General features: G+C 45.6%; 1 protein-coding gene across 3 annotated transcripts; it reads left to right on the top strand.

Annotated features, from left to right (window-relative positions):
- Window positions 1–1,464: 1,464 nt before the first annotated feature.
- On the top strand, window positions 1,465–16,948 carry plcd4a (phospholipase C, delta 4a). 3 transcript variants are annotated; one of them, XM_068590349.1, is made up of 17 exons: window positions 1,465–1,654; window positions 2,541–2,591; window positions 3,209–3,367; window positions 3,509–3,737; window positions 4,378–4,507; window positions 4,584–4,815; window positions 4,902–5,103; window positions 6,165–6,309; window positions 6,948–7,100; window positions 7,814–7,981; window positions 11,350–11,506; window positions 11,804–11,920; window positions 12,955–13,133; window positions 13,218–13,361; window positions 14,129–14,278; window positions 15,165–15,283; window positions 16,765–16,948. In XM_068590349.1, the coding sequence occupies exons 2-17, from the start codon at window positions 2,567–2,569 to the stop codon at window positions 16,922–16,924; spliced, it is 2,469 nt and encodes an 822-aa protein (XP_068446450.1). In that variant the 5' UTR covers window positions 1,465–1,654; window positions 2,541–2,566; the 3' UTR covers window positions 16,925–16,948. The 3 variants fall into 3 exon arrangements, with proteins under 3 accessions (XP_068446450.1, XP_068446452.1, XP_068446451.1); XM_068590351.1 differs by having other exon boundaries at window positions 1,466–1,654; window positions 13,218–13,350; window positions 16,765–16,883; XM_068590350.1 differs by lacking the exon at window positions 16,765–16,948 and having other exon boundaries at window positions 1,466–1,654; window positions 13,218–13,350; window positions 15,165–15,367.
- Window positions 16,949–17,632: the final 684 nt, after the last annotated feature.

Genomic DNA, 17,632 nt, shown 5'->3' with positions numbered 1-17,632 from the left:
GAGCATCTGGAAGTGTTAGTGGGTTGATGCTCCTTCATGTTTATGGTTTACATTAATCTATTGGCAGGAATAGAATATGATACTCATAACTATGTTTTCATTAGAAGTGCTCTGTTGGCCAACAGGAAGTTAGCCTCTCCCTGGTTCCCTCCACTAAGAGCCAGTGGGATTCCTCGTTCCACACTCTGATCATCTTCAGAAGTGAACACCACTTTTATGATTTTTGACGCGTGAATGCAGTCTGCAGAAGTGAAAAGGTAACGTTTCGTGGGCCCGGTTCCCATATTGATTCCATCCTGGATCCAGTCCGTCGGGTCTTCTCCAGTCGCTGTGTGCGGTACAGCTGCTCCTCCAGCTCAGCCTCCAGGATGTTGCTGCTCACTGTTGCTCGTCAGGTTCTTGTTCCCTCAGCGTGAGATCATGGCCTCGTGGCGGTCTGCTCTCTGCCAGGTTCCTGCTTTACTCTGTTGGACTAACAACTAACCCACTACCCGCTGTGCTGCCACTTATTGGAGAGGTGGCTGCTGGGTACTGTAGTCCCTCCCTTTGAGAGGTCACTGTGAGGGAGCCCCTCCACTTGAGTCTTGGCTCAGCATGTGTTATTTGAGCTGGGAAGCTGATCTGAAGCTGTGGATTATTGATGCCTCAGAACCTGAGCAGGGAACACATGAAGACCACAGAGCGAATATTAATATTCACAATTTACAAACGGAAGTGTGTGAGCTCCCAGCGGCTTCTGACGTGATGTCAGTGATGACTGCGGGTGATCAGTTTGTTCATGGGATGCTGGACCTTCCTGCCGTTCTGTTCTCCTGCTGCTAAACCGGCCCCATCAAAGTTTGATGAGCGGCTTAGTAACATGACACGGGACAGATGACCCTGGAGCTCTGCTGGTCCTCCACCTGATGGACCCAGGAGGTCCAGGACCAGGTCCGGCCAACCGGCTGAGTGTCGTTTGACAGCAGACGGATGCCGGACACCATCTCAATGAGGCCGACGTGACGACCATGAAGGGTCTTTGAATCAGAAGCTCCGGTCAGACAAAGCCTTTAGTGCTGTTTGCCTCCTCCTTTTTTCACGTCGCTTGGCAACCACCGATCCCGTGCTAATGTTAGATGAACACAAAAGCCATGAGCTGGTAATCATGCAGTTCACTGTACTGATGCCAAAGGCCCCACGAGGACAAGAAGTAGAGCAACATGACACAAGAGCTTCAGTCTGAAGGAAACCTTGACAAAAGTCTGCAGGTCCTCCACATCCTCTGTGTTCTTCATGACGGGTTCCCCTAAGTAGATTGTTTTAAATCACAATATTTTGATTCTGTAACATGATGCCTATTGTGTTTTGGATACACAGTCCTCTTCTTATCCAAGGAGTGTACAACGCTCCAAGTAGTTTAATAAATGCGAAGCAGGGCCAGACAGGTGATGCAGTGACGGGGCCAGAGGCACGGGGGAGGGAGGAGGAGGAGGAGGGAGAGGAGGGAGGAGGAAGAGGGAAGAGGGAGGAGGCCCAGGTGAGCGTCACAGAGAGGCTCTGGCTCAGCGGGGCTGACTTCATGCCTGCAGCGTGGCGTGCAGCAGCTCCCGGACATCTGATCTGTTCTTCCAGCTCTGCAGCCGCACCGACCGGGACAGCGATGATCCTGCAGCAGGTCAGACTCACAATGTGACGCGAGGCTGCTCCAGCTTCCTTTACTTTACTTATGAAGGGACGGACAGACACTTCCATGAGCATCCAGTAATAGTTGGACCTGTAATATGTGTGGTAAAAGAAGAAATCATAGGAATATGCAGCCCAGTTGGGCTTTTTAACACTTGTCAACATGTCAGCCAGAGAGAAGCTGCTGACAGTGGAACAGCTCATGTGTAATCTGTCTGTGTGCCATCAGACAACATGTCCATGTTCTATCTGACTTTATGTAAACTAGGTGTGCCGCCCGTGAGAGAAACGCAGCACCGCTGTCCCTGTAGAGCTCAATGAATATTCAATTCAAACCCCCCGGACGCTCTGCTGTTGTGTTCTTATGTGTTTGCTTTGTCTGTGTCATGTATCTGCTGTGTTTCTGATCAAATGATCCTGCTGTGGACAGAATGAAGTGTATTCATGAAATAAATGGCGTGAGGTGCTTTTGAGTTGGACCAGCACTCAGTTAGTGAAAGGAATGCTGGGACCATGGCAGGGATTTGGGGAGATTAGTTGGCTTAGTGAGCGGCGCAGACAGAACAAAAAGTGCAGGACAGCAGAGAATGCAGCGGAAACACAACAGAGCAGCTCAGAAAGATGCATGTCGGTCCACATCGACTGTCTGAGCAACATCTGCTTCAATGCACCTGCATGTGAGGAGTTTTCCACTCCTGCAGAAGGTCCTGCAGACGGAGCGCTCTTTAAAAAGCTCCCAGGGGGCCTCAACCAGGAGTGAAGTGCTTTAGAGATCATGGACTGTCAAATACAAATGAATAATAAGTGTTTCTCTGATGAATTTTCCATCATATCTAAATGTCCTAAACGTACATGAATAACTAACTTCTTTTGTTCAGATGGCAGACGTGTGAGACAACGAGGAATGGCTTCTGCAGGGGCCGGCCTCCGTAAGTCTGTGTTTGTCTCTTGCGGTGGGATTAAGGTTTACAATTACAAATATTAACAACATGTGTCACATCACCACGAGTTCATGATGGACCTTTACATCTGGTCTCGTCAGTGCTCCGTGCAGACGTCACTCTCGTCTGGGCAGCAAACATAATATTATAGTAACGACAGTATTTGTAGAGCTGGTAAAGTAGGCGTCGTATTGTCATATTACACTTGTGAGTATAAGCTTTTGCATGAAAGTCTGGGGCTGAAATAGTAACATATAATACATTAATCCAATTGAAATGTCATTTTTTAATTAGGTGTGGAATATGCATATCTTAATTCAAATGTGAAAAATGTATTTTAATTTAAAATAAAACATATATATATTTTAAATGGATACCAAAAGGAAAACTAGAATTGCAAAATAGAACATGTACATTTCCCGTGTGGCATAACACTGCCATAATGTGAATGACACTGCATGTGAAGTGGACTCTTCGTGTTCAGAAACCCAAACTCGGTAATAAAACGACAAATTCGATGTTTACCGTTAAGAATAAGAATGGAAACACCATCAAATCATACACAATATAAAACTAATTGCTATAACTGTAAGTCTCTTTTCCAGGCATCCAGGGGGACGACAACCTCCAGTCCATGCTGGTGGGGGCGGTAATGAGGAAGATCAAGTCTCGAACCTGGAAGAAGCAGCGCTACTTCAAACTGCAGGACGACTGCATGACCATCTGGTACAAGTCCAAGAAGGCTGGCAACGCCCACTCCACATGTAAGACCACATGATTGACGATGCTGAGCCGTGACGATCATGGTAGCCACAACGTGCCCCTGCATTAAAACAACATCTTGTTTTAGTGCTGGGCCACTCAGCAAAAGTGCAGGAATGAGTTGTGTTGGTCTCTGTGCCCAGTTTCAGTGAGCGATGTGGAGGCAGTACGAGATGGACACCAGTCCGAGGTGCTGCTCAGCATCGCTGACGAGTTCCCAGCTGACCGGTGCTTCACGCTGGTCTTCCGTGGTCGCAGAGGCAACCTGGACCTGGTGGCCGAGTCCACTGAAGAGGCGCAGTCCTGGATCAGAGGCATGAGGAAGCTGATCGAGAACCTGGAGAACATGGGGGAACGGGAGAAACTGGACCAGTATCTTTCACTCAGGGTTTGCGTTTTTTTTCAGTCCAACCAAACTCTCAACAGTCTTTTTAGTACGAGTCAATACAAACGGAATCACTGAGAACGTTGGGTCTTTAAGATCAAAGATTAAATCCCCTCTGTAGCATGGAGTTCCCTCACCTCATAGTCACCTGCCGCTGGATGTTGATACCTCAGCAACCTTTGAATTATGACCACATTGAAAGATTTTTACACCTCATGATTTACGGCCATTGCGGATGTTCAGTGGCAGTGCAGGAGGTGGTGTTTCATGTGGGAGGCTGTGGAGGTCGGGCTTGTGGAGAGGTGTGGAGCGCTTTCACTTTCTGTCAAAGACCAACAATTAATGAGATGAAATGAGATAGAAAACATTGGATCGAATTACATAAAGCATTGAAAATGAAATACAATACAAATGGTTCCCAGGGCACTTTCTTGACAAATGCCCCTTTGGATTCATGATACAGTCAGAGATGTACTGCCATACACATTTCCCAGTTAGAGAAAAAGAGTAAATGTACAGTAAAGTGTAATCAGTCCTCATTGAGTATCTCTTCCAGAGCTCTTAGAAACTCACTGGAGTATTTCAGCCACTATTGAATGTGACACCTTCCTGAAGTGGCTGACCCAGATGGATTGGTGACTGGTTCAGGAAGGCAGACAAGAACAACGACGGCAGGATGAACTTCAAGGAAGTGCAAGATTTACTGAAAATGATGAACGTGGACATGAACGAGCACCACGCTCACCGTCTCTTCACAGTGAGTCTACACAGTGTTTGGTTTCAATGGCCGCTGTAAGACCGTTCAGCAACAGCATGACCCTTTCTCTTCCCAGATGGCTGATAAGTCCCAGTCGGGGACATTGGAGGACGATGAGTTTGTGCTCTTTTACAAGATGTTGACCCAGCGGGAGGATGTCCTGAGGGTTTTCCAGGAGTACTCAGATGATGGCCAGAAGTTATCCCAAAGTGACTTGGAGGACTTCCTGAGAGAGGAGCAGCTGGACGGGATGGACATCCAGCAGCATGCCAAGCAGCTCATTGAGCGCTACGAGCCCTCTGACACAGGTACAGAGACTGTGTGCTGAATAGAGTGAACCTTGGTGGAAGAGTATTGTGAGAAGGGTCTGACACACCCTCTGCTGTATTTCCAGCCAAGCTGCTGAATGCCATGACGTTTGACGGCTTCTTGATGTACCTCGGTTCAGCTGAGGGCTCCATCTTTAACCCACAGTGGCGGGCTGTCTTCCAGGACATGAGTCAGCCGTTGTGCCATTACTTCATCTCCTCCTCCCACAACACCTACCTGATGGAGGACCAACTCCGGGGGCAGAGCAGTGTTGAAGGTTACATCAGGTGATGCTGCTAGGTTAATGCTGAAAATGTTTTCGTGATGTTGGAATGACCACAATAAGTTTCCCACTAACAGCGAAATGTGCATTTGCACAGCGAAAACTGTAACTGGTGCTGGAAGAATACTTGCAGGGATCATTGGCAAGCCGAAGTGGCTGGAAAGATAATAACACACCAATAGGAAGTTGGACTTTCCTGTTGTCTGTTTTCTCAAAGGACTCTCAAAATGGTCTGGAATTCATCAATGATTCACGTTCACGTTTTAAACTTGAATTCTCCACAAAGGCAAAGCACAATTTAATTTATCTGTTGGAGCAAATCCACTGATTGTTGACATTTAATGGAAATGAATTGATTTCAATCAGAAATGTTGTTGTTCAGGTAACCAGTTTATTGCAGGGCACAAATAGAGAGCTCACTTTCATACCTCCAGGCAATTTAGAGTCAATTAATTTAAATCTTTGGACTGTGGGAGGAAGCTGGAGAACCCAGAAGGAACCCAGACTGAGAAGGTGCAAAATCCACACAGAGGGTTTGCCCGGGAACAGGGACTGAGCTCAGGCCCCTCTTGCTGTGAGGTGGCAGTGCAAGCCACTTCTTCACCGGGCTGCGCTTACTGCGGATTCTCTTGGTTAATGCATTTCCATGGTAAGACTTATCCTTTACAGGGACAGTAATATCTTTGGTATACATATGCACACCGACGTCCATGAATCTGCTGCAAAATCAGAAACGAAGTTTAAAGTTGGCCTCTGACACTCATCCCGGAATCCACCTAACCATTTCCAAATCCACTTCCGAACCAATTTGATAGATTTTAGGATTTCCATCAGCGCAAATCCCTGACCTTATGTGTTCCTCTCAGGGTGATGAGCTTTACTGTGACGTTGCCCTGCATTCATCTTTTACTAAATGAATCAATAGAATGAAGTCAAATTTCTCCTAAGTAAATTATTCTAATTCATCAACTTGTAAAGATGAACAAATTCATTTAACTGGAAACCAGTATATGTTCTACTGAGTAAACCTAATGAATGAAAGGCTGAGTTTGTGTTGCTGCTCAGGGCTCTGAGTCGTGGCTGTCGCTGTGTGGAAGTGGACTGCTGGGACGGTGCCAACGGAGAGCCAATCGTCTACCATGGACACACCTTCACCTCCAAGATACTCTTCAAGGATGTGGTCACCGCAGTGGGCAACTATGCCTTCAAGGTAACATCGTTTTGGTTGTGTCACTGTATTGATCGCTCCGGTGGAGAATGATAATCAATCAAAACATCTAGTAGCGAGCGTTGCAATAAAAAGCAATATTGTGAATGTTGGCTTTATGATGTACGCGTCCTTTAGAGGATCATGTGGTAAACGACGTATTCTTCTTTTTGAAGACGTTTACTTTAAACAAGCCAGACATCACGTTGGCTTTTCGAGTAGACCGAGCACGGTGTGTAATCCCTCTTGCTGGCATTGCTATTGCTTTTGCTTTCATTGTCTCGTAAAACTGTATCGACAAATCACTCAGCATCTCATTGTCCATTTATGAGAGGGAGAGCAACAGTGCAATGACATCCAAGACATCATGTGAAAGCCCTATAAAGTCAGCTAGCCAGGGACCTGCCAGAGACCCAGCCTCATGCCGGAGTGCACAGCTGCCAGGTTCACATCTGAGCATCTGTCCTCAGTGAATATTGAGGCCTCATGACCCTTTTTCCATCCCTCTGCTGGTCTTTCAAGCAGCCAGCCACAACCCACAGGTGTATGGCAGCCGGCGTATTAGCTTTCCCAACAATAATGCTCTCCAGTGTTAAATTACAAACTCACTCCTTCCATCCCTCCTCCACTCCCCCACCCAGGTATCAGAATATCCAGTCATCCTGTCCATTGAAAACCACTGCAGTGTCGAGCAACAGAGAGTCATGGCCCAACACCTCAACCACATCCTCGGTGACAAGCTGCTGAGAAGCACCCTGGAGGGCAAGGCCCCCATCGGGCTGCCGTCTCCTGAGGTGAGGGCCCAGTGCATGGTCTCCACCCAACTCCACCCTGCAGTGCCTACTAACCCACAAACCTACCTCAGAAAACATGTGATTCACCCAGCCAATCAGATTTGGCTGCCCCTCTGAAGTCACATGCAGGCTCATCAGAATACACACAGCTTGGGAACTACCTTTCCAGAGCGCCATATTTTTATTACAAGCCAATCAGAGCAGACTAGACTTTTTCTAGAAGGGTCCTAAAGCGACAGGTGATACAACAACGTTTCAGACTGTGAGAAAAATACAGTGTTTTTTAACCATTAAAACTTGTTCCAGCAGAAACCCAAAACAAAAGTGTGAGGGGTGGTTGGACGTAACACTCCTCACTCATAAAACTCACTCAGTCAGATGTAATATAACATACTCTACTGGTCCATCGGCCAGTTTTGCCATAAAGAACAGATAGATTGTCTGTTTATGCAGATCAAGGTGTATCTGGGTGGAGCACCATCCAATACACCCGGTGTGGGGCTGCAGTGCAGTGCTGGTGTTAGCGGTTCTGCTTGGTACTGTAGCCTTCGCTTTCACCCCAAAGCCTGTCAAACCCTCCGGGCCATAAGATCTGTGTCTACATGCAACACTGAGACCTTGAATTATTCAACAGCACAATATTTTCCCCCTGTTGCAATGTTGAACACTGGTTGTGGAGGGTGACCCTGGGTTTTATTTGATCTTGCTGCCAGGATCTTAAGAGGAAGATTCTCCTGAAGGCAAAGAAGATTGGCGGTCTGGAGGAGAGTTTCAATGGGATAGGGGAGGACTCTCAGACCGGAGAGGTCAGCGACGAAGACGACGCGGCTGAAATCAATGAAGATAACCTCCACCGTGAGAGTGTTTGTCGCAGGGTAAAGGTAGGCCATCTTGATAAGCTCACAGTGATACACATTTTAGGCCTCAGACCCAGACACACTATTATACACAGTCTGATGAAGCAGCCTGGTATAGAAGCAGGATCCTCTAGTTTCGTCCTTTTTAGGCTGATGATGCAACACAGACAGATTTCAATGTAGGAATGGAACACTTAACAGATTGAGCTGACTAACCCACAATGAGGGCAGATTAAATGCATCTTGTTGATTGCAGTTGCTAGAACGTTCCTACGTGGTGCAGTCCAGGGAACTCGTCAGACTGGGACATCGGTGACTCTTGTGTCTAAATTATCATTTACACAAAGCTCGATTGACTCTTGATTCTTCTGAAATGCTTGATGTATTGATCCCATTACAAATTACTTGTCACATTTTTTAAATAATAATTTCTAAAAGAGATATGCACATCTATGGGCTTTTCCAGTGGGAGCCATGATTTTATATCATGTGAGTTTACAGTTCGCGTCTACCACTCCAGTGTTGGAAGTCTGCATGTGACTTTGAGGGACCATCTGAAGGGCTGGATGACCACCACCCTTCCTTTATCCACACAACGTTCACAATGTTTTCTTTTTGCACTCTGTACGGAAAAACTACCAAACTATATATTGAGCCGGTGCTGATCTCATGTAGTTCAGGTTCTCTCGGATCTCTCTCTCATATAAAAACCTCAGTCAGATTGCTTTGGTTTTGTTCTCGCATACAGTACCTGCTTACTTAGTTTGAGAGTACGTCGCAGGTGACTTGACTAAATGACCAACGTGTGTCTCTCCTCGGTGTGTGTTGGCAGTGTGTGTATTGCACTCAGGGACGCCCAGAAATCTGGTCGCCTTTTAATCCAGCGGAAAAGGATTGCATGAACTCCTGTCATCCCTCATGAAAAATACAGAGGATTTAAGGGCAGGGAGCAGACTCTGGGTGTTAGATATGCTGATCTGTTTACACTGTGATAGCAGAGAGACACAGAGGCAGCCGGGACAGGGAGGAACGAGAGAACCAGGACTCAGTGCTGTCAACCACTTGTGACCCACAGCCAACCCTCAAGAAACACATCAACTCCCACGTAACTAAAGGACATACACAACAGGGTCTCATGGTTGCAGTCAAACAAGACCAAGCCAAGCCACGCTGGGCCAAAATAGGCTAAGTTCAGCAGGTGAAGGTTGTACATTCTCCTCTAAAATGGGATACTTGATACTGTGAACAGCACTAATTGCAGTCAGTAATCACTTCTGTTGGTAAATACTGAGGTGTAAGTAGGGCAAGAATGTGATATCACTGGGCAATTACATTTTACCAGCTTGATACTGAACATTTTAAAAGACAAATTAAAAACCCATCTTCAAATACTGTATCGGTATAACTTAAGCTGATAACTGAGGCGTGGAGGCCAACGCAGGGGGCTCGACTCATAAAACAGCAGCATCCGGGAAGGGGCTGCGTTGGAACCACCAGTTGGGTTTCATATTGAGTTTTAGGAGAGTTGAGTACTTGTTCCAGCTCTGATGTAGGCTGAACACCTCTGTATGTGTTCACACCGCTGCATCCCAGGGAACACGTGCTGTTATCTATTTCCCTGGTTGTGTGAATGTGCAATGGATTTAAATGGATGGTCTTCAGTGCACACGCCGTTAGAGGATAACGCTTGATGACCCGGCAAACTAAGTGTGCAAAAGGAACCATTGGGCACTTAGACTCATGTTTATTCATAAGCATTTGAGAAGCATGAAACGCCACACTGGGACTCCTGTCAACACGGTCATGAGAGGTGAGGCCAGCGGCGGGTTTGGCAGCAGCGGGAGCTCGGCGGGGCCCCAGCTGATGGTGTAGGTGTCTGTGGAGAGGCGGTCTGGCTGTCTGGCAGACGGGCGAAGGTGGAGCAGCCGGATCCCATTTCATGTGGGAGCAGGCAGGCGTGCATGCAGAGGTGCTCTGCAGGTTACTCTGTCATTGTGCTGTGTGGGACGCCACACCTCGGGTCTCACGGTCATGGACGCTACTCTGGCAGCACACCTGCTTCTGCTTGGCATTGTGGTCGAGTATCACTTACACAATTCAGGAGGGGTTGTCTCAGGGTTCCATCCATGACAGGATTCCTTTGCATCACTGGGGTTTACCCTCTCACGTGGTGGTGGGTCAGCTGACTTTACACAGAGCCACTTCATGGGTCGACCCAACAATGTTGAAATGCCTCTTTGTGTTGTTGGGTTTGGGCCTCTTCCTCCAAGTGATGAACCATCTTTAAGTTGCTTCTTCTTAAACCTTTTCATTCAACACCCATCCACCGGTTGTCCTCAAAGGGTTTCCAGTCTGACACTGCTCATTCCTGCACACCGAGCCCTCTTCATCCCAAAAGCCCCCCATTCTGTATACTTGTGTGGTTACTCCAGTCAGTTGCCATGCCACAGGGTTCCAGCTGTTTCTGCCTGCATCTGTCTTGTAGATCTCATCCCTGTCTGTCGGTTACTCGCTCCATAATGCTGCCCTGCTCACTGCCTTTGCTGTGCTACCGGTTCAGGGCAGGTATTAGCCACTCATGTTCCACTTTCCACCTGCTTTAAGGCCATATACAGATTCCTCCAGTGGTTACCAAGTACTATCCAAATGTCACCAGTCAATCAATCCTTTTTGTGGCCAGATCTAGAAATAAACAGCATATACAGTATGCTTCTGTGACTGGTGGAAAGTCATGCAGTTCATCTGGCATAACTGGCACAACAATGTCTTTTCCTTCATGCGTCACTGCTACATAGCACTCCACTCTGGCGTACAGTATGCCTGCATTGGAATGACCGTGATGTGTGCCACACAAGAAGCTTAATGTTAAACTCTTGGCCTATGCCATAACATCATATATAGGCAGCGTTCTTATGGGACAAATACAAGTGGTTGAAAAGCTGAATGTGGATAACCCTGGATAAAGTACACCAACAAGTTCTCCATACTTAACAACACAATATGCTGTTGATCTTTTTCTGATCTGACGCTCACATCCGGACGACATCATGTGTCTGTGCCTCGCAAATCTCAATGTTATGGTTAAGGTTTGGCTTTGTTCGGCTTCGGTAAAGATCATGGTTTGGGTTACTTCTTCCGAGGTTTATGGGACCTTTGTTGTCATGGTTACAATGATAACCACCTGGTGAGCTGTGGGTTAGGGGCAATTGTGGTCAAGGTTGAAGCCAACAATGTTGACTCGTCCTACAGTCTTATCTGTGTTGACCTTCCATCCTCCGCTCTCTGGAAGTCTTCCATGCTCACTTGAATGTATAGGTAGGTTTGGGGGCACCCCATAATAACCTCTGGGTCAGTCAGTGCATTACCTATTCATCCTTTGTCTTCTTCTTTAGAAGTCAAAGCAGCGTCTGTCCAAGGAGCTGTCCGACTGTGTTGTTTACTGCAAAAGCGTCCACTTCAGTAACTTCAAGCACTCACGCATCCACTCCAAGTTCTACGAGGTGGCCTCGTTCACCGAGTCCAAGGCCCGCAAGCACCTGAGGGAGGCAGGTGAGTCCAGCCAGTCAGGCCTGTGCTTCACATGTCATGAAAATGTAAACACTGAGGTCTGACGTCTGGGATTATAGTTCTATTCTTTGTTTGTGAATGAAACAAAGCAATGTTAACTTATCTTTGTCTTTTCAACATCAGATACGTATTTTCAGTTTTCACAATTAGTAATACATTTTTAGAAGCAATTCATACTTTAGTCGTTCTTGTGCTGTGTTTATGATTGAGGCATGAATATGTATCAGGGGCTTGTCATCGTTGACTCTCACTATACTACTAATATTATCTCCATTTCAGGGACCGAGTTTGTGCACCATAACTCCCGGCAGCTGACCAGGGTTTATCCCAGTGGCTTCCGAACCGACTCTTCCAATTTCAATCCTCAGGAGATGTGGAATGCTGGGAGCCAAATCGGTGATTGCAACTGAAATGCAAAACTCCTCCTTTACTCATTTGCATTTCTGTCATATTGTTTTTACTTTTATTGCCGCACACGGCTACAGTTTGCATAATTATTTATTCTTCACTTACATGTAGGACGAATCAAGTTTGCTGTCACAAAACCAGCCAATAGAATTCACCGCTGTTTGAGTGTTCGCCAATACATTAACTATCTAACTATAACAGCAAGGCATCATGCAGCTTTAGGACTCTGAGACAAAACTATGTTCCTATAAAGCTAAACTTCATTACAGTTGCAATTTTAAATACTAGGCTAACGTTGTGAAATGTAACAAAACTACTTTGTAGTAAAATGTCACGATTTGGCTTAAAATAAATATGTTTGTTCTGTTATTTAATTTATGGACGTAAATTTAAATCAGTCAACGTTGACTTTTGGTTTCCGTCACGTAAGTTTAGAGTTTAAAGTGGCAGTAAAGATGGCACCGATGTAAGGCCCCTCTATACAAGGCAAAGGGCTTCATCTACCACTGCTCTGCCTGGACGACCAGTCATTCTGGTCATGGCACCGCGGGGTGGCAGTCAAAGCACAGCCTGAAGCTCCACCTGGACTGAGCTGGAGTTCACTGAGAATGAATGCTGCTGCTGGTATTCAACCACCCCACATGTCCCTAAGCTCTTCTGCGTTCACTCCGCTGGCTCCCTGTCGCTGCTCGGGTGCAGCTCCAAACTCTGTTGAACCTGCTCCTTGCTGCCATCAAGACAAGCTCAAACCCTTCTGCCCAGACCCACCGTGGTGCTCCTCTGCCTCTGGTCCTCTTGTCTGTTCCTTTAATCAGGAGTCACAGAAGCGTAATGAAGATCTTTTGCTAGTTTTTTGTATTGTTTGGTATACCCATCATGTATTGAAGTTAAAATCCAAGCCCTGTGCGGCATTAATAACATTTTTATGCTCTCAAAGTGCCTGAATTTGGTGTGTTGTCAATATAATTTCCACGGCAAGAGCATGAGTCTGAAAGTAATTGTTTCTTTTCCATTTCAATCAGTTGCGTTGAATTTCCAGACAGCCGGGGAGGGGATGGATCTGAACGACGGACTGTTCAGTCAGAATGGCAGCTGTGGTTATGTTCTGAAGCCCAGCTTCATGAGAGAGGTCGAGAAAAGATTTGACCCGGAGATACCCCAACAGCGGGATGGCTACCACCCTGTCGTCCTCACCATACAGGTAGAAACCATGAAGAAGGCATGGAAATGTAGTTTATTAGCTCTTGCATGGCTTTATTCAGGACACCGCATGTATGTGTTTCAGGTGATCAGTGGTCAGCAGCTGCCCAAAGTCAACATCAAAGAAGATTCCATCGTGGATCCTCTGGTCAGAGTGGAGATCCATGGTGTTCCCATGGACCAGGCCAAGCAGGAGACCCGATACATCGAGAACAATGGTGCAGTAGAGGTCACTTCCCTCTGTAGAAATCAATAAAGGAGTGAACTAGAAAGGTGCACTCAGTTGTGTAGTTCTCCACCAGGTGTTCACTGTATTGAGTTGTAAGTTATTGTATGAGACATGTCTCACAATCTCACCTCAAACTAAACGCAACTTTTTTTATGGGGTTGTTTGAGGTTCTTATCCATAGTCAGCGTATACCTGGAGAATCAGTTTGCAGAATCAACCATGTACTGTTGTTGACACCTAAAAGAAAGACCAACGTAAAATAAATCTATATACGATTAGTGTACGATATATTTTGACAGCTCTTTCCAACGGGGAACTGAACTGAAAGTGGATCTTATCTCGTGTCTCGTCAAAGTCCCAAGACTTCATTGACAAAAACAATGGAAATAAGTTTCACTTTTAGTTCAATTCTCTGTCAGAAAACAAACTGCTATTGTTTTTTTTTGTGTGCATGAAGTAGCCAATAAAAGGCAGTTTAAGAAAGTGTTACTACAACCACAAGAAGTCTTTGAACATATCGTCATAACTGGACACCCAAAATACTATTAGCAGAATGAGCGATTAGCCGTGGACAGAGAGAGACCTGCACTCGCACTCACTCACGCATGCACACATCCAGGCTTAGATCCTTCTGGTGGAGATGATGGATGGATGGATGGATGGATGGATGGATGGATGGATGGATGGATGGATAGATGGGCGGCTGGATGGGCGGTTGCCCAGCAGTTCCCCACAGAGTGAGGACGTGTCTCTTGTGCTGCCTGCAGGGTTCAACCCCGTGTGGTACGACACGCTGCGCTTCACCGTCCACACTCCGGAGCTGGCCATGGTGCGCTTCGTGGTGGAAGACTATGACAAGACCTCTAAAAACGACTTTGTGGGGCAGTATACGCTCCCTCTGCGCTGCATGCAGCAAGGTGAGGTTGCTTCTCATGTCCAGCACACATTGACACTGTCTAACTATTTGCTCATTTATGTTCATCATTTAATTAAATACAAATATGTCACAACCTTGTAGAGTGAAATCTGTTATGAAAGAGGCAGATGTATACATTTATATAAGATATATAAGAATAGCCTCCGAGGCCCAGAATGCAGTGCAAACATGTGATGGTTTGGGAGTTTGAATGCACCTCTTGCTCTGACTTCTACATAACAGAGGGGTTGGGTGTAGCTCTGTTTCAACTTTCTTTTCACAAAGAGATCTCAGTCATTTTGTAGTGATCTCAACATGATTGATTTTATTTAGCTTTTAAGTCAGAGCATCTTCCTGTGATCAGGCGATAAAGCAAACACTCCTCTTCCCAAGATAAAGAGAGAACATTGGAGCGTTGGCTTGTTGAACTGAGACAACAGAAGGATGCATCCGTCTCATGTGAAACACACACAGACACACACAGACCAGCTGGGAAGCACAGAGAGCTGAAGACGTATTGATCCCAGGAGTTGGTGGGGACCAAAACAGAGCTAAAAGAGAGAGTTCATAGGACTTGCGTGAACACAAACACAACTCCATGAATGACAGGGCTGCTCTACGTCTGCTGGATGTGGAAATACGCAACTATCTGTGAACACGTTGGAGCATCACTCCCAGTCTCATGTGGAAGTTTCTAAAATCACCCGTTGTAATTTATATCTTAAAAACAAAACCTTTTAAACTTCATTTAGGCATCGAACCAAAAACACAATCCTAAAACCCAACGCCCTCCATAAGAGAGAACAGGAGGTGGCTCTGCGTTTGACTTTGTAGTACTCTGTACTGAACTAATAAATAACCCCTGTGGTTCTCCTGTGTGTTCTCAGGTTATCGTCACATTGACTTGTTGTCCAAAGATGGAACCAGGATTCCTCCTTCCTCCCTATTCGTACACGTCAGGATCACAGACCTGGAATGATCTTTCCTTGCTGTGTCGTACATGGAGGTACTGCAAGAACATAGTTATGAGAGTAGAGACATTACTAATAGCTCCTACATTAGTATTTTATTCTTATTTGATGTGAATAAATATTATGCCAAATCTTCTAGAGGTCCTTCGGCAGCAGATGGATATGAGATATGCATGTTTTTGTTTTGCTCATATAGTGTGAACCTTGTTCCTGCTCATGTTTAGTGTACTGAGTCTGTAGCACAAGTATTGCTTTCTGATGACATGTTGTGTAGAGGAGAATGTGCCACCAGTGTGTTTCCATCAGGAAGCTTGTTTCCTGTCAGTATTTCCCTTTGAAGAACAGAAGTCCATCAACATGACGAGCCTCAGCTTCACTCGGCTTCACTGAGCTTCACTCGGCTTCACTGAGCTTCACTCGGCTTCACTGAGCTTCACTCGGCTTCACTGAGCTTCACTCGGCTTCACTGAGCTTCACTGAGCTTCACTGAGCTTCACTCGGCTTCACTGAGCTTCACTCGGCTTCACTGAGCTTCACTGAGCTTCACTCGGCTTTGTATGACATTAATTCAATTAAGTTAAAAAGAAACAAAATACAAGACTAAATTTAGTCATTTTTGACAGCAGTGTGGAACGTGGCTCAGCCAATCAGAATCCAGGACTTGAACTGTCTGTTCTGATGTATCTGCACTCAAACAGCACATACGTCTGCTGAGGCAAATACATCGAAGTTACTTTATCTTCATTACGACAAACATTCAGCACAGCATAATAATAAAAGCATCAAATACACAAAGTACCATAAATATATACTGTAAAAGTCAGGTGGGTGTGCCCGCTGGAGAAAGCTAACGCTACTGCTAGCTCCCCGCTGTCGCCGCTGCCCGTGTCGGACGTTGAGTCGGGGCTGGTCCTGCTAACCTCCATGGTTGTTGGGGAGCTAGCGGAGAGTTAGCAGAGAACTAGCAGCAGCGCTAGCTAGCTGCAGCGGGGACACCCACCGAAGATATTTGTGGCTTGTAACCTGACTTTTATGGAAACTATAACGGTCAAAAGGCCTGTTCAGATTATTAGACATGTTTACATATGACTAAAAAATGAACCATAAACTGAATTTACCTTCATGTTCTTCACGAGTTGCTCTTGGTGTCCTCCGAGAAACGCCATTGCTGCAGGATGTTGAGCTTCAGCAGCCGGAACGAAACAATCATAAGTAGTTCACAGAGGCGTGGCCCTGGTGACAACGAGCAAAACAAATGAAATAAAATGAAAATTGAAGCTAAAAGCAACATTGTAAGTCAGAGTTCATTCTCTTTTACTTATCAAATTCAAATTGAATAAACAAAAATGTCAGTTTACCAAATTCAAAATAAAATGTTTTCCAAACATCTGAACACCTCGCCACAGTTATGGATTCTTTTTATAATCTTTTGTGGTTCAGGGAAGGTGCGCTTCATTTGGGCGACCCCTCTTCCCTTTCTCTCTCTGACTTTACCTTGGACCCATCCCTGCCTCAGGCCCGGCGTCACTGAGCAGCTGCAGTGGAGTGCATGGAGGTTGAACTCTGGGGAATTATGGCGCCTCCTAGTGAGTGTTCCCAGTCACATCCTGAGGCTGCTGTTCTGCTCCTCCCATTACCACCAGGCGAGTGCATGTCGCTCCTCCAGAAAAGGCTAAAGTGGCTGAAGTTAAGCTCTCTTCATTTACATTCATCGTATTCATGAGTAGTCTTGTGTCATCTGATGTTGTTTTATGTTATGTACATATTACCTGTTTGTTTAAATGTGTTTTGATATGTCTATTTTTGTATACTTCATATGTACTGTACAGCATAGACCATTGTAGTGTTTACTTGTTGTTTTTGTATTGTAGAAAACCTCATATTCATTTGCCATTCTACCTGCAAATAAATATGATTTTAACTTCATGATGCAACTATTTCCTGCTTCATAGTATATTGAAGGGAGTGCTCTTCTTGTGGAATTGAGTTGTTGCTTGAGATATATGCATACGTGACCAGAAAACACAGGACACGATTCATTCTAAGTATTAGACGTGTGTGTAAACATGCCCAAGTACTGCACAGGGGGCAGAACACTTACCGAATCCTAGTCCTGCTACTCTGGCACGGGGCAGATATACTCCTCACAGGCTTTTCCTCATGTGTTGAGTACAAGTGGACACTCTATCTATCATGCATTATACAGTAATCATGCCCTTGGGTCTCTTTGCAGGCATGCATTCAATCACCACATAACTCCTATATCTACCTGGCAGTACTGCATTATCTTGCATGTCAAATGTATGTATCGTTTATTTTAAATATAGTTTCTCAAATGTATATTTAACTCTCTGTGACAAACTAAAGGAACTGTCCTAATTAAA

The sequence above is a fragment of the Clinocottus analis genome, unplaced genomic scaffold (assembly GCF_023055335.1).
Source record: "Clinocottus analis isolate CAN_PGR_092001 unplaced genomic scaffold, fCliAna1.0.p SCAF_24, whole genome shotgun sequence".
Classification (NCBI taxonomy): domain Eukaryota; kingdom Metazoa; phylum Chordata; class Actinopteri; order Perciformes; family Cottidae; genus Clinocottus; species Clinocottus analis.
The sequence above is the reverse complement of the archived record's forward strand: the minus strand, read 5'-3'. Positions and strand labels throughout refer to the sequence as shown.

Bases quoted from the DNA above. Each gene is read 5' to 3' on its own strand.
- plcd4a (XM_068590349.1), top strand. From the start codon at position 2,567: ATGGCTTCTGCAGGGGCCGGCCTCC. The intron at 7,982-11,349 runs GTAGGCCATCTT...CTTCTTCTTTAG, and splicing joins GTGTTTGTCGCAGGGTAAAG to AAGTCAAAGCAGCGTCTGTC. The intron at 11,921-12,954 runs GTGATTGCAACT...CATTTCAATCAG, and splicing joins GAATGCTGGGAGCCAAATCG to TTGCGTTGAATTTCCAGACA.